Source organism: Microtus pennsylvanicus, chromosome 7, assembly GCF_037038515.1.
Source record: "Microtus pennsylvanicus isolate mMicPen1 chromosome 7, mMicPen1.hap1, whole genome shotgun sequence".
NCBI lineage: Eukaryota > Metazoa > Chordata > Mammalia > Rodentia > Cricetidae > Microtus > Microtus pennsylvanicus.
The window spans coordinates 66,735,200-66,750,539 of NC_134585.1; the positions used below are offsets into that span (position 1 = coordinate 66,735,200).

A 15,340-nucleotide genomic window follows, 5' to 3' on the forward strand; every position below is an offset into this window, starting at 1 on the left:
ATAAATCTAAGGAGAGAGAATCAGTAAGTAAGGAGCTAATACCATTGTGACAAATGAAACAAGTGTTCCGCATCGTTCTTCCGTCTAAACACGTTTAAACATGCAGTGGGTCTGCAGCCTCACTGAGTGCGCTGCTGGCAGCAGTGTCCACTTATGACTCTCCAAGTGCTTTGTTCATACTGTAGGAGTAACTAGTGCTTGAAATTTCTGATAAGTTGATAATCACAGTTCTTCTGGAGGAAGAGGGGGACAGTCTTCACTGCAGGCAGAGAAGAACCTAGTATGGGGGATTATCACATGAAGTCATTCTGGAAAGCAGGATCCATTCTACACTGAATCTCTGGACATGGCTTAGGAACTAGGATGACCCATGGTCACACAACACATCCAGCTCCTACGTCTTACTCTTTAAATGTCACTCCCGTCTGAGAGAAGTGGAGGTCTCTGGTGATACTCAGTGACAGGAGTGGGAAGAAAAAAACAGAAGGTCAAGGTGCACAGGACTCAACACACATGCAACAAAGCCACAAGCTACAGATTCGACACAGCCCCTTTATTCATAAACACCCACCAGTGAGCCATGCAGCAGCTCACTGATGTGCAGTACAGACACCAACACAGACACCATTGCAAAGATCTGGTTACAAACTAGACACATGAAGTGGATGGACCCGTTTCTAACATGAACTGCACATTGCTTAACATCCATGTCCTAGAGTCTCCTCCATCTTCCCTGTGACCTCAGTCTGGATGCCAGTCTGGAACAGGCCTCTGCCTATTTGCTAAGATGCTTCACCCCACCGTCTGTGTACCAGGAGAGCTTCCACTCTAACCTATAGGACTCGTAATAAGTCTAGGCTCAGTCTACACTTGGGGCTGAGGGAAAGTGGATGGTATTTAGGCATTTCAAAAGAAAACCTTTAAGGAAAATGAAATGTCTTGCTGTCAGGAGGCCTTTATCAGGACTAAGACGCTGGGGTGGGTAGGACCCCAGGCTGTGTGGTAATGCCTCTCTTTGGTGCCGCTCATTTTTGCTGTTTCCTAGTCTGTACATTCACTCTCCCGTAGACTGATCCAGAAACAGATGATCCCAGATCTCATGGGATGTTCATTTATTGTGTTCATCAATTTCACAATTTGTGATCACTCAATGGTTCAAGCCCTGTTTTGTTCTAGAGACCCAGAGCAGAACACAGAAACGGAGTCTCTCAGGGAACTGACAGATCAAGATCCAGACAGTTGCAGTGTAACATGAATGGTGAGAGCTTGTCATTGAGAAATTGTCCCTAGGTACCTTTGGAGGCACTAGAGGATTTGGAATTGGAGAATAAATGGATTAGAACTCCAGTCTGACGAGGTCATCCTGTGTGCTGAGGAAACATGAAGGACAAAGGGGGAGCATCCCAGGTACGTTTTCCGCAGAGGTAGATAGTGCAGACAGCCCAGAAACAATGGTAGAGGTGCGTCTACAGCAGTACCTAGTGCAAAGTCGTGGCCACTTCTGCTGGGTGCTGGCATGTTAAATTCATTCTCTCCATTCCTACAAGCAAGTGCATGAGCACTGCCATTAGCTCTGCTCTTTACCGTTTACAGATGAAGAAACGCTGGCTTAGAGCAATAACATGACGTGCCTAATGGAAGAGATCTTCAAGGAAAGAGCTCTCAAAACAGTCTGGCCTGGACACAGAGATTCTGTTTATGACTCACACCCTCTCCACAGCACTGGGACTCTGATTACACGTGCTGGGATTGTGAGCAATGTCCAGTCAACAGGGATATTATCTCAGGTTATAGCAGTAGCAGAGGGGGCCTCGATTCTGAGACAAAAAACACAGTCCTGAATGCATTAACAAAAGATTCCAATAAAACCTAAAATCTTCTTATACTTTTAAGGCATATAAACTTATTTTATCTTATTTACATATATACCCTTATTATATATAAATATATATACATATATTGTATTATGACTTCTATTACCACTTTGTAGAATTATATAGAGGAGAAAGCCACCATTTTATCATATATAAATATATATGATAATATATACATATATACATAAAACTATGACTATGTTTCTAATAAGAGAAAATTTCAACATAGGTTCTTGGTTGGCATCTTTAAATCTTAAAAAAAATATCATAGTATTCAAAAATTGCAAAATTTGTATTTAGAAATTACTTTATAGTCAATTAAAAATACAAATAAAGGCATCAAATTCTGACTATGTATCATAATATGGTATTTTTCTTATTGACCTTTATACAGCTCAAGTATAGTGTAAATATTATTTTGAGAACAGAAACGACAAAGGTGCAAATTATTCTAGAATTTGCTTCTTAAACTTGATATTTTTTATCTCATTTCAACATTCAGATGATTAAGAAAAGGAAACATACCTCAAGTGTTTCCTAACTATGAAACCACGTATCCATCTCTGAACAATCAACACTGGTGAATTATGAGCCAGAATTCCATTAATCCTTGAAATAACACGTTTGATAGTATTAATTTCATCCTCATAGGTTGTACCCTATATGAAGAAATTTTATTCAGTAGTTTTTATTTTTCATTAAAGCATTTACCAAAGATATCTAAATGAATTAATAAAATTTTAACCAACGTCTTGTCAGCATACTCTTTGAATAGTAAATATACGTTGTATTAATTAAAATATAATCATTAGTATTTCAAATAATTTTAATTTTCTGCACAATATGCAAGATTCCTGATAGCATCCTCTATCCCAGACTGTTCTCCCAATATGGAAACATTCGTGAAATCATCCTCCTCTCTGGAAAGCAGTGATGTGAAATGGTGCCTCTTTAAACATGAAGATGGCCTTTGATGTGCATCATTGTAATGGGAGGGGCACAAAAAATTCCTGAACATGACACACTCCTCAGGGCTGTGAAGTTTAGGTGTGCTGTTGGACATCCTTTGTTGTAGTAAGGTTGCTTGTTTTATATATATTTATATTTTATTTCTGTTGTTTATATTATATTGTATTATATTATATCATATTATATTATACTATGACGCTCATGGCCTACTGGCAAGGTTACAACATATCTGTTTCAGGTGGCAGCTCCATGGCTTCTCCTTTGACTCCACCTTCCTTCTCCTAGCATTCAGTTTAGTTTTCCTGCCTAAATAAGTTCTACCTTGCTATAGGTCCAAAGCAGTTTCTTTATTAATCAATGGTATTCACAGTACACCGAGTAGAATCCCACATCACCTTCCCTTTTCTGTTTAAATAAAAAGAAAGGTTTTAACTTTAACATAGTAAAATTACTTACAACAATACAGGTATCAAGCAAGAATGATAGTTATAATATTTATATCTACTTTATTTTTACCATAACTAAGGAAAATATAAATTCTTCAACTTCATCAAAGACTCCAGAAGGCTATAACATTACCTAAGTAAACAGAAAGTGCATTGTAAGTAACTTTCAAAACTCTAGAATTGAGGTAGACATTTTGCTGCCTGTACAGTCACCCAAAGTTCTTCTGTATCATTGTGGCATCCATCTTCAGCCTACAGGCCCACAGTATCCATGAAAAAGCAGACTTTTCCATGAAGCAGGAAATTTCAAAGATAGTTCCGCCTATATTGGCAGTTTGTCAGTCACTTTCCTCTGTGTCCTGCAGAATGTCTGGCAGACTCTTTCATGAAGCAGGAACCCTGAAGAAACATCTCACCTTTAGGCAAGTTCTGTAGTCATTTCTCTGTGTGTTATGACTGTCCAATTCATACAGCATAGCATCAAGCAGTCCAGGCAAGAGCAGTTGCTTGCCCAAATAGCTAACCAACTCCATAAGGAGCCTCTTCGATGAGCATCTTTCTCTTGAAGTAGATTGGTCCTGCCAGGAGCAGATGTGCCTCATTGTCATGATAAGTCCTAAATTCTTAAAACATTTTAAATGCCATATTCTATAGTCCTTGAAAGGTTTGAAGAATACCTATCTATCTGAAATACACCTCTGTACATCTAGAAAATCTAATAACATAACAAAAAACTTGACTATTATAGATGATTATCTATTAACCTACATTTCCCAATTATACATTACATTTTCAAATGAGCTGCACAAACACAATACCTTAATCAAGAGCAGAAATATACATATACACAGTATAACAAAACTGACCTTAAATTTGTACCAATAAACCAAAATCTATACCAATGCAAGATTCTATAGCATATACCCCTTTAAAAGTAAGCAAACATTTGTAAACAATCATTTAGGGAATTTGGGCATAGTTCTATCCAAACTGCTTCCTGCTTTAGAATTGGCAAAATGACATTTTGGGGGTGTTTATGGCAACCTTTCAGGGGATCTTGGCCCATCAAACCACATTAGTCTAGAAGAAATTCACAGGTCCTCATCTTCTGTGTAAACAAAAGCAGAACCTCTTTTCCAAAGTGACATATCCTTAGACTCAGATTCTGAAGACAAGATACCTTTAAAGTATATATGTTGGTTATTTAGCTCTTTCAAAGTATACAACATATATACAATATATATGTATACATTCCATCTTTATGTGACTTATTTGTTTTAAATCTATTATTTTTAAATATTTATTTTATTATCTTTACTCCTTTAATCCATGACTGTCTGTACTCTGTCTCTTTAAAGACTTTATCTTTTTTTCTAAACCATTTACTTCTTTTTATAACTGTCCATATTCTTTTCCTTTTCTAAAGACTGCATACTTTTATCAAAACTGTAAGCTATTTAGAGGTCTTTTTTATCTGAATCTATCTGATTATGTATCTGTAATCTTTTTCTGACCAGAAGTACTTCTTAAAATGCTAAGCCTTAGCATGACTAAGGGCCAAGGCTGTTTTGCCTTTTGGCTCCATCAAGTCCAATATGGAGAGGCAGAGGTCTGTTTAGTGTAAGTCATGCTCACAGCCCTATTTTCAGGCACACAGCAGGTCTATGTTGACATTAAGAAAGTTATAGCACTCTTCTCACAAACTCTATTTAAATGCTTGGCCTCCTGAAAGAGTCAGAGTTTGTGCTGGCAGCACAGTTCAAGAATTGCAGTTTCGGGTTGTTTTTGATTTTTGTTTTTTGGGTTTTTTTTTCCCTACTACTGAATCAGAAAAAGTTCCCTTAAAGGAGCCATGGCCAGCAAACAGAGCCCATCTGAAAAAAAAATGTAGCTAAATTTTGTTTCTTTCAGTGTCTATAATTCCCTTCCATGTCCTCTCAGGTTTTACATGGATATAGTCAACCATGCTGGAGTGCCAATTTGTTGTTGTAAGGCTGCTTGTTTGTTCCCAGCTGCTAAGCCCTGAAATATCCAAACAGAAACTGTATTAATTAAACCATTGCTTGGCTAACTACTTAAGCATATTGTTAGCTAGCTCTTACATCTAGAATTAACCCATCTCCATTATTTTAGATTTTACCATGAGGCTCATGGCCTACTGGCAAGGTTATAGCATATCTGTCTCTGGCGGTGGCTCCATGGCTTCTCCTTTGATTCTGCCTTCCTTCTCTCAGCATTTAGTTTAGTTTCCTGTCTAACTAAGTTCTACCTTGCTATAGGTACAAAGCAGTTTCTTATTAATTAATGGTGTTCACAGCATACAGAGGGGAATCCCACATCAACCCTTCTTTGTGAACTAATTGTCTTTTTGCAAATTCCAAGGCTCTGAGGTCACAACCTCACTCTGTCTCACTGATCACTGACAAGTTAGAATTGTAGTCACTTATATTCATGTTTAAACTATATAATAATACATTAGAAATAAAATACTTACATTGTTTTTAGGTGCTGTTGGGTGACACTATTCCTATGGAGCTGTGAACCAATGACTACTCAACCCTGATAGGAAAATACAACGGTCCAACTTGGGGAACAAAAGAGTTTATTGGGATTATTTACAGGAGAGTGCGTAAGGGTGACTCTAAGGAAGCTGCATCAACAGAATTCTACACAGCATTGGGGGGAACATCACAAAACCTAGAAGCATGGAGCACATTGATGACATATGGGAAGCTCAGCAGATCAGAGCGTGTCTTTTAGGTAGGTCTGCTGGTCTGGGACTCTTCCAAGCTCCTTGCAGTCCTCATTGCTTACATAACCTTGGAGAATGCTGGGGCTTGCACATCTGGTGGGTTTGAGGAACTTCCTGTGCTTTAATAGGCTTCCTTTTGGAACACACTGAGCCTTACCCTAGAAGAAAACTGCTAATACTATAAACTATCAGTCTACATGCATTCACAATCCACTTTTCTTTCTAGATACTCAATCAACATTATCCTTCTAGGAGCCCCTCCCCCAAATCACAAAGCCTGGCATATTTCTACATTCATTACTGGTAATCAAGCTTTTTAATGGTCCATAGTTTCCTTTTTTTTTTCAACAGTAGTAAAAACAGAAAAAACAAACACTCCTAAATGATACGTGAATTAACTCCTATTCTCTCCCTCCCTGAGTCACCATACACACTATTTATTATCAAACAGAGACTCCACAGTACCCATCTGTGCACACTGCATTGGTGCCCTCTGCAGTTTTCTGACCCCACTGGAAGGTCAACATCAGATGTCTTAGAACTAAATGTTTGTTCTTCACCATCTAGAGGTTTCCTCACTGCTGAGTCTCACCTAGGTGTATTATCTGAATATCCCCTCTAACTTTGTCTAAATTGTTCCACATACGCTCTGAGCACTTGATATGAATCAAATTTCAAAGTATTCTACAGTTATCCTAGAACTTTCACATGGCTGAACTACTGTCTCAATGTCTTAGTCTTTTGCCATCAGTTCCTACTTTTTGATGGTGATCTGATCATCTTCTTCTGAGACAGTACCCTCTTGTCAATTCTCCATTACACACCACAATCTTTAGTTTTATCTAACCCCAGCCTCTTAGTTAGTGTTACTATTGCTGGGATGAAATACCATGACCAAAGCAATGTGGAGAGCAGAAGGTTTATTTGGCTTACACTTCCATCACTGCTCATCATTGAAGGAAGTCAGGACAGGTATCTGCAGGCAAGAGCTGGTGCAGAAGCTATGGAGGAGTACGGCTTCCTCACTTGCTCCCTATGGCTTGCTCAGCCTATTTTCTTATAGAACCCAGGACCACCTACAGAAGGGTGTCCCCACTAAAAATGCACTTGGCCATCCCAGATAAATTACTAATCAAGACTACAAATGGAGGCATTTTCACATTGATGCTCCCTATTCTCCAGTGACTCTAGCTTGTGTTAAGTTGACATAATACTAGCTAGCACACCCAGTAATCCTGAAAGTCAATGACAATCCTTGTGTCACAAAATGGCTCATTGCATGTTGTGGTGTAAATGAATGCAGACAGATTGTAAAAAAATATACACAGCTTTAATGGTGAAATTAGACTTAAAGTACCATGGTTCCCATGGAGAACAGGAAACAGAAGGGGCGCGCAGGCTCCTGCGCACCTGATTTATAAGTAAACATTCACCCGAGGCAAGTCCGCCCCCTAAGGGGCTGGCTTAACCCTACATCTCCCCCTTTTGTCTAAATAAGACAGAACTAAACCAAATACAACTATAAACAATAATAACAAACAATATTGAGAACAAAAGTTTTGCTAGACATTTTATCTCAAGGAGTCTAAATGATGTAGAGAGTAACTACAATTATATAATCTTTAACTCCGGCAAAGATCTGAGAAGGGAATAAATATTACTTAACAAATGAGAGATATCCAAAATGTGCAACAAATGACAGGGACAACTGACTACCTGGGCAATCATCCAAAGTCTTGTTTGTAATGTTGAGTCAACCAACTTTGGCTAAGGCCTAACATAACTGACATACCATTATTAAAGGCAAGGAACTTTCTTAGAACTATCCTACCCTGTCTTGGCAGGATAAGACAATCTTGTTTTATCCACTTGGGGATATTCTGTATCTTTGTCAGAAGTTGAGGTATGGGCTTTTCTTAACCCAAAGGCCAGTTCTGCAAAGAAGACAAGATCCCAGTGGAGTGTCTTTGGTGCTCAATGTTCTCTCGGGAGTAGAGTGGCATTGTCAGGAGTAATTCTGTCTCGTTGGCACAGAATTCCAGGTTAGATTAAAGGCCATTTTCTACAGCTCTTTGAAGAGGCTCAAGATTATACTATCTATACTAAATATAATCCCTATGTATCTAAAAGACCTGATTAACCTAAAGATAAATATGACAAACATATAATTCTCAATACCTATCTAACTTGAAGACTAAAAGATTAAACAACTGTACAATATATGAAGACAATGATCTTCAACTGTAAACAATGTCATTACATATCAAATGTAAACTATGTTATTATATAAATAGTATCAGAGGTAGAAATGTACATTGTAATATGGTAGATGTATCAATACAATATAGACAAATTTATAAGCATACTCTTATACAAAAATAGAGCTAGGAACGCTCACATTTAATATTTAATATATCAATATACAGGAAACAGTACCAATACAATTTTCTAAAAACAGTAATTTACAAATACCAATCATCCCATGAAACTAGTTAATCCCCCCCTTTTTTTAATATACCCCTAATTCCACGGTTCCCGCGGAGAACAGAAAACAAAAGGGGCGCGCGAATAAACATTTGCTCGAGACAAACCTGCCCCCTAAGGGGCTGGTTTAACCCTACAATTGCAGATAAGCATTCTTCCTCTGACCACTGATTTATGGAAAGCTCCCTGAGCCCCTTTGTGTTTACCTGAGACCTGATACAAATCTTCCAAATCCCACAGTTTACCTACTGATGACGTGCTGAACTCTTTGGTCTCCACTGACCTATTATAATAAGAAGTTTGTGAGCCAAAAATATTCTTTCCTTCCCCTGCTCATGTGAACCTTGGGCTGCCCTTGATTTGACTCATGATACAGTATCAGAGTATTACTTGAGAAATTCTAATAATGGGACATTCCCATCCACTACCAACAAACACCTTCATCTCATATTCTTTTATGTATTTATTTATTTATTTATTTATTTTTGTTTTTTTGAGACAGGTAGCTTTGAACCCTGTGCTGGAACAAGCTTTTGTAGACCACACTGGTCTCGAATTCACAGAGATCCTTCTGTGCCTGCCTCCTGAGTGCTGGCATTAAAGGCATGTGCCACCACTGCCCACCTCATCTCATATTTTTATGCTAAGCTTTAAAACCAAACCCTTATGCCACCCCGAGGCCTGCACTAAGCACAAGGCTACCACCCTCTTTGCACCATAACAGGTCCCCCTCTGGGACAGTACCCCTTTCTCACAGACAGACTGCTAACCAAGCCTGAATTGGTTTTACATCAGAGTAGCTTATGTCACAATGAAATCACATACACTACAATTACAGTCACTACACAGCTGAGCAACCCTGTCACTTACACAGAAGGACATCAGCAGGTCTTCTGGTTTAGCACTGGCACTTGGGCATCAATTGACTGCTGTGTTACTAAGTAATCTGTACTTAGGCCTCCAATTTTGATTTGACAATGCCAATCAATCTATTCCCATTACACTCAATTTCTCTCTCTTCTCACCACTCCCCTCTCTCTACTTTCTCACTCCCTACTGACCTATTTCTCTCATTTAAAATATCTTGTACTTATATGTGTGCGGGTTCATGTGTGTGAGTGTGCATGCTTTTGGAGGTCAGAGGCAACCTCTGATGTTAGTACTCAACTTGCACCTTGCTTTGAGACTGTTTGCTTGTTCACTGCTCTACACGAGCACAGCTGGCACACGAGCTTCCAGGGATGTTCCTGCCGCTGCCTCCTTGCATATGACCACAGGTGCACAAGGGTCACAGACATGCACTACTGACAGACTTTCAGGTTGGCCTGGCAGGTAAACCTCCGTGTATCATGTTGTACAGAAAGCTCTTTACCCCACTAAGTGATCTCCCTGGTCCTCTCTTTCTTTTTGACACATGATTTTCTCTTTACCCCATGACAATCATGAATTTCTGTCACTCTTGCCTGAACCTCCTGAACATTTATGAGCTACTGTGACCCACCCTTTAGCTTAATTATTTTAATAAATGGCAACTATGGGTGATATTTTATTTGTACCTTAATGAATAAAGTTTGTCTGACGATCAGAGAGTAAAACAGTCCCACTGGTCAACCTTACAGACAAGGCAATGGTGACACAAACCTTTAATCACACTAGCCACACTAGTTTGCCATAGAAACTGGTGGTCATGGTGCATGTCTTTAATCCCAGCACTAGAGAGGCATATAAGATGGGAGGAGACAGCTCTCTCACACAGTCTCATTCTGAGATTCCTGAAGGCAGGGTTGCCATTTCAGACTGAGGTAAAGGTAAGAAACAGTGGCCAGCTGTTTTGCTTTTCTGACCTTCAGGTTGAACATATATATATATATATATATATATATATATATATATATGGGCTTTATTAATCAGGCTACACAATTATACATAACCTACCCCCACCCATCCATATATATGTCCTAATTCTATTCCTTTTCTCTGTCTGAGTTGCAGTTCTACAAATGTTAGACAGCCAAGGGTTTCTATTTATTTATTTTTTACCTCTATTTGCTAACCTCTAACAATCACCTTCTTTGCTACATTTTTCTGCATTACCTATGCAAACTACCCTCACAGTTACACTTTATGTCAGGAATTATCTCTTAAATTACATTCTATAAAATGAATTTCTAGTTCCATTTCTCTGCTTATATATCAAAAGCTGAAACCATTACCCCCCACATATATACACACTGCAACCAAAGCATAGTTCATTCTGTGTTGTCCATAAAGTCATTAAAACCACTCTTGATCATGTCAAAGAAGTTAATAAACCCTTAATTCCTCTTTATATTGCATCTCTGCCCACCCAGGAAATGCTTCAATTCTATTGGCTCTCTTTTCTACCAGTGTACTAAATCAGACCTTAGAAACCATGAGAAAATTTTGTAATAACTCCTTAATTCTACTCCATTCTGTTAAAAAAATGAGAAGCCATTAAGCTAGAATGGGTCTGGTACTTTATATCCCCATGAGAACAAAGCAAAGACCAACATAAACAATGGTATAAAACCAGGAACCGCACCAATCAGAATCTGCCACCTAGCCTCTAACTAGGAAATTCTTTGTCCTGATTCCATAACCACTTCATAAAATGTCTTTCTTCCCATAGACAGAATGCTAGCTGCTGGCACTATGGTGCCCCTCTAATGTGAGAATCAGAGAATCAAACTCATTAAAATTTACATGTGTAAGGTTTTGTTTTCTCTTATCTGGTCATTTTATTCAGAACACAGAATGACTTTTCTCAAATGCAAAGCTCTTCAATATTTCCTCGAGATTTTACAGTATAAAGTCCTGTCTCCCTGTCTTACATCTAACATTTTATTACTGTGTTGTTGACATGCTCAAACATGTTCTGTAACCTCTGAAAACACTAAACCACTTTCTGCCACTCCAATTTGTCAAATTCTTTCAACACCTCTGTGTCTGCAAATGCCTCCTACTGTCTCAATTTCTCAGTACCAAGGCAAACACTTCTATTTGTCCAGAATATTCTTGCATTTAAAAAATCTTAAGTGTAAGCACTTATGCTTTCTTTTTATCTTCCATATTATTTTTAACTAGTATTGAACAGTGTTAATAACTTTCAATTTCATACTTTGTTCAATATTCATAATATTTTCCACTATTTTTCTTTCCCCTCTCTTAGCCTCTAATTTTCTCTTCTCTTTGTTTTTTCCAATTGAGATAAAGTCCTCCTCCATAGCCCATCTGTAACTCACTATATAGCCCTGGATTTTAATCCCTTGGCCTTCCTAGTATTAGCACTGTAAACATGAGCCACCACACCTTCCCAGTATTAGTACTGTAGGCATGAGCCACCATACCTTCCCAGTATTAGTACTGTAGGCATGAGCCACCATACCTTCCCAGTATTAGTACTGTAGGCATGAGCCACCACACCTAGCTTTTATACTCTTTATTTTATCTCTCAAATTTACATTAATTTCTCTGTAGAATTTAGATCTGTGTGTAGATGTTCTAGATCTCAACTCTATTATGTATTTTTCATTCCTCAATACTTCACAAAGCAAATGAACACTTCAGATTCCAAATGTCTTTAGATAATTACAAAATGCTAACAAGAATGTCATTGTTGAGTTATACAATAGCCAAAATCCTTCACTATCTAAACAAGTGAATTCATCCTTTTTCCAAAGAAAAGCCATTTTCTCCATCCCCTTCCCCCTCCCCAAAATGCTGCCTATACAAAAGCTGCCTGGCTTGAATATCAAACAGATCCCTTACTAGCTCTTGGATCTGGGCTAAATCACCTGCCCATCCATTTCTGTGATCCGTAAGATGGAGACAGAAATGGTGCTTTCTCATGGAGCCATGACTGCTGTGGGATAATGCTCTTATACATCAAAAATATTTGTCACCTGTCTTGGTTTAATAAAGTGCTGACTGGTCAGTAGTTTGGAAGGAAGTATAGGCTGTGCAACAAGACTAGGATAATTATGGGAAGAGGAAAGGCAGAGAGTCACTCACCAGCCAGAGGAAGCAAGATGAGAATGCCTCACTGAAAAAAGGTATCAAACCATGTGACAAAACATATACAAGATTTATGGATTGATTTAAGTTGTAAGAGCTAGTTAATAATAAGCCTGAGCTAATGGGCCAAACAATTTATAATTAATACAAGCCTCTGTGTGTGTGTGTTTTTTTTGGGGGGGGGGGGAACTGATGGCTGTGGGACCCCAGGCAAGACAGAAACTTCCATCTACAACATTCAGCAATTACATCCACATAAAATCTGAGAGAGCTTGAGAAGGGCTTCTAGACACAAAAGAACAAGAGTCAAGCAAGGCCTTTTGGTAGCAGCATTTTCTCAGGTGGACTTTGTTTGCAAGAGGCAAGCAGAGGTGCAGCTCCCTTAAGAGAGGCTTCTCTGCATTAGTGGGTAAACCTTGCAGCACTTTAAGAGGCTCTTCCACCAAACACTTAAATGGTGTTTATGAGAAGTCAGCTGTATAGTTCTTGGTGGTGCATGGACCTTGAAACTCCACAGGGTTTTTTTTTATTATTGATAAAAGGAGAATAAAAAAAAACAAATTTCCACCTCCTCCCAGCCTCCCATTTCCCTCCCCCTCCTCCCACTCTTCTCCCCCTCCTCCCACTCTTCTCCCCCTCCTCCCACCCCTCTCCCCTTCCCCCCACTCCTCTCCCCCTCCCTCTCCAGTCCAAAGAGCAGTCAGGGTTCCCTGCCCTGTGGTAAGTCCTAGGTCCTCCCCCTTCCGTCCATATCTAGGAAGGTGAACATCCAAACTGGCTAGGCTCCCACCAAGTCAGCACATTAAGTAGGATCAAAACCCCGTGCCATTATCCTTGGCTTCTCATCAGACCTCATTGTTCGCCATTTTCAGAGAGTCCAGTTTTATCCCATGCTTTTTCGGTAACAGTCCAGCTGGCCTTGGTGAGCTCCCAGTAGATCAGCTCCACTGTCTCAGTGGGTGGGTGCACCCCTCGTGGTCCCGACTTCTTTGCTCATGTTCTCCCTCCTTCTGCTCCTCATTGGGACCTTGGGAGCTCAGTCCCTCCACAGGGTTTTAACAATAAACATGGTTCCAACCAGTACCTCAAACATGAAGCTAGACTCTCAGAAAGCTAAGAAATAGGGTGGAGTCGGGCAGTAAAGCTGCAGCTTTAATCCTAGCCATGGTGCCTAGAAGATTAAAGACACATGTGATCAGAAAAGGATAGAGATAAGCAGTAACGACAGATTCAGATGGAAAAAAACAACTTCTAAATGTTTTACAATGTATTTAAAAATATGTGTAAGCTTGGGAGACAAAATAAAAGAATAGGGAAATGCCTTTTTAAAAAAAGAAATAAGAGTAGCTGGATGTGGTGGCACATGCCTTTAATCCCAGCACTTGGGAGGCAGAGGCAGGTGAATCTCTGTGAGTTCAGGGTCAGCTTGGTCTACATAGTGAGATCCAAGACAGCCAAAAATACACAGAGAAACCCTGTCTCAAAAATCAAAATTGAAAAAAAAAAGAAATAGACTAAAAAATAAAGCCATGTAAAGATTAGAAAATACACAGGGAAGCTGGATACTGTATGTTATTGTGTTGTCCTTGAATTGTTTGGCTGATGAGGAAGTAGCAACAGCTGCTAAAAGACCTTTGATTATAAATACTATTGGATTAATTCAGCCAATATATTTTGAAAATGTCTTGAATTCAAAATTTAAGTCAAAAGTTGGTTTATTTTGTAGAAGAGGTTTTGTTTTTGTTCTCACAGGAAATGAGAGGCTGCAGATTCATTCTGGGTTAAGAAAAACAAGGTTCTATCAAGGAATAACCCCTGAAAAACTCCAGTGGGAACAGAAGGCCCAGATGATTCTTCATTTCAGAGCACTGTTGCAGTTTCTTCTGAGATCTGCATCCAGAACAGCTTCAAGGCTGCTGCCTGAGATGATTCAGCCTCACATAATACTCCAGGCAGGACATGACCATAATCCTAAATTTTCTTTGGGTCCCCATAAGATTATCAGCATTTGTAACCAGCAGGAAGTAGCCTAGAAAACTATGCCCACATTCCCCGAAAATGGATTATGCCTGTTTGTCTCTGTTTAGAGTATTCATTACTAGTTGTTACAGATAATGGTCAGGGAAAAAAAACTAAACAAAGGAAATTAGATTCGGAGTTCTTATTTTGAAAAAAGGGGGGGGGAAATACTGTGGGATAAAGCTCTTGTACACAGTAAAAATTTTTCACTCGTATTAGTTTAATAAAACACTGATTGGCAAGTAGCCAGGCAGGAAGTACAGGCAGGGTGGCCAGACTAGAAGAATTCTGGGAAGGGAAAAGCAGAGACACAATCAAAGCCAAACACAGAGGAAGTAAGATGAGAATGTTATATTGAGAAAAGGTACCAAGCCATGTAACTAAACATAGATAAGAATTGTGGGTTAATTTAAATTATGAGAGCTAGTTAATAATAAGTCTAAGCTAAGATGCCAAACAATTTATAATTAATACAAAGCTCTGTGTGTTTATTTGTGAGTGAAAGGCTGTGGGACCAGGCAGTAAAGAAAATTCCATCTACATGTGACCATCCAAACAAGATATCTCCCCAAAATTTTGTAGTATTAAATAAAAGATATTGATTCAATTTTTTTGAGACCACTAAATATATAATAATCTTTATCACAAAGTTAACAGAGAGTCATTGAGTAAGCAGCTTCATCAATATAATGTAAGCTCTGAAATTAATACATTAGCGAAAAAGATGATTGATACTAATCAGTCTAATGAACAGGATTATG

The 15,340-nt window shown here is 38.9% G+C and overlaps 1 protein-coding gene across 1 annotated transcript in view; it reads right to left on the reverse strand.

Annotated features, from left to right (window-relative positions):
• The window catches only part of Lrriq3 (leucine rich repeats and IQ motif containing 3), a 94,941-nt gene that overhangs the window by 62,827 nt on the left and 16,774 nt on the right, over positions 1-15,340 (reverse strand). Inside the window, exon 4 of the mRNA XM_075981027.1 lies at positions 2,400-2,533. Within this exon, the coding sequence (XP_075837142.1) occupies positions 2,400-2,533 (134 nt within the window). The remainder of the gene's footprint in view (positions 1-2,399; positions 2,534-15,340) is intronic.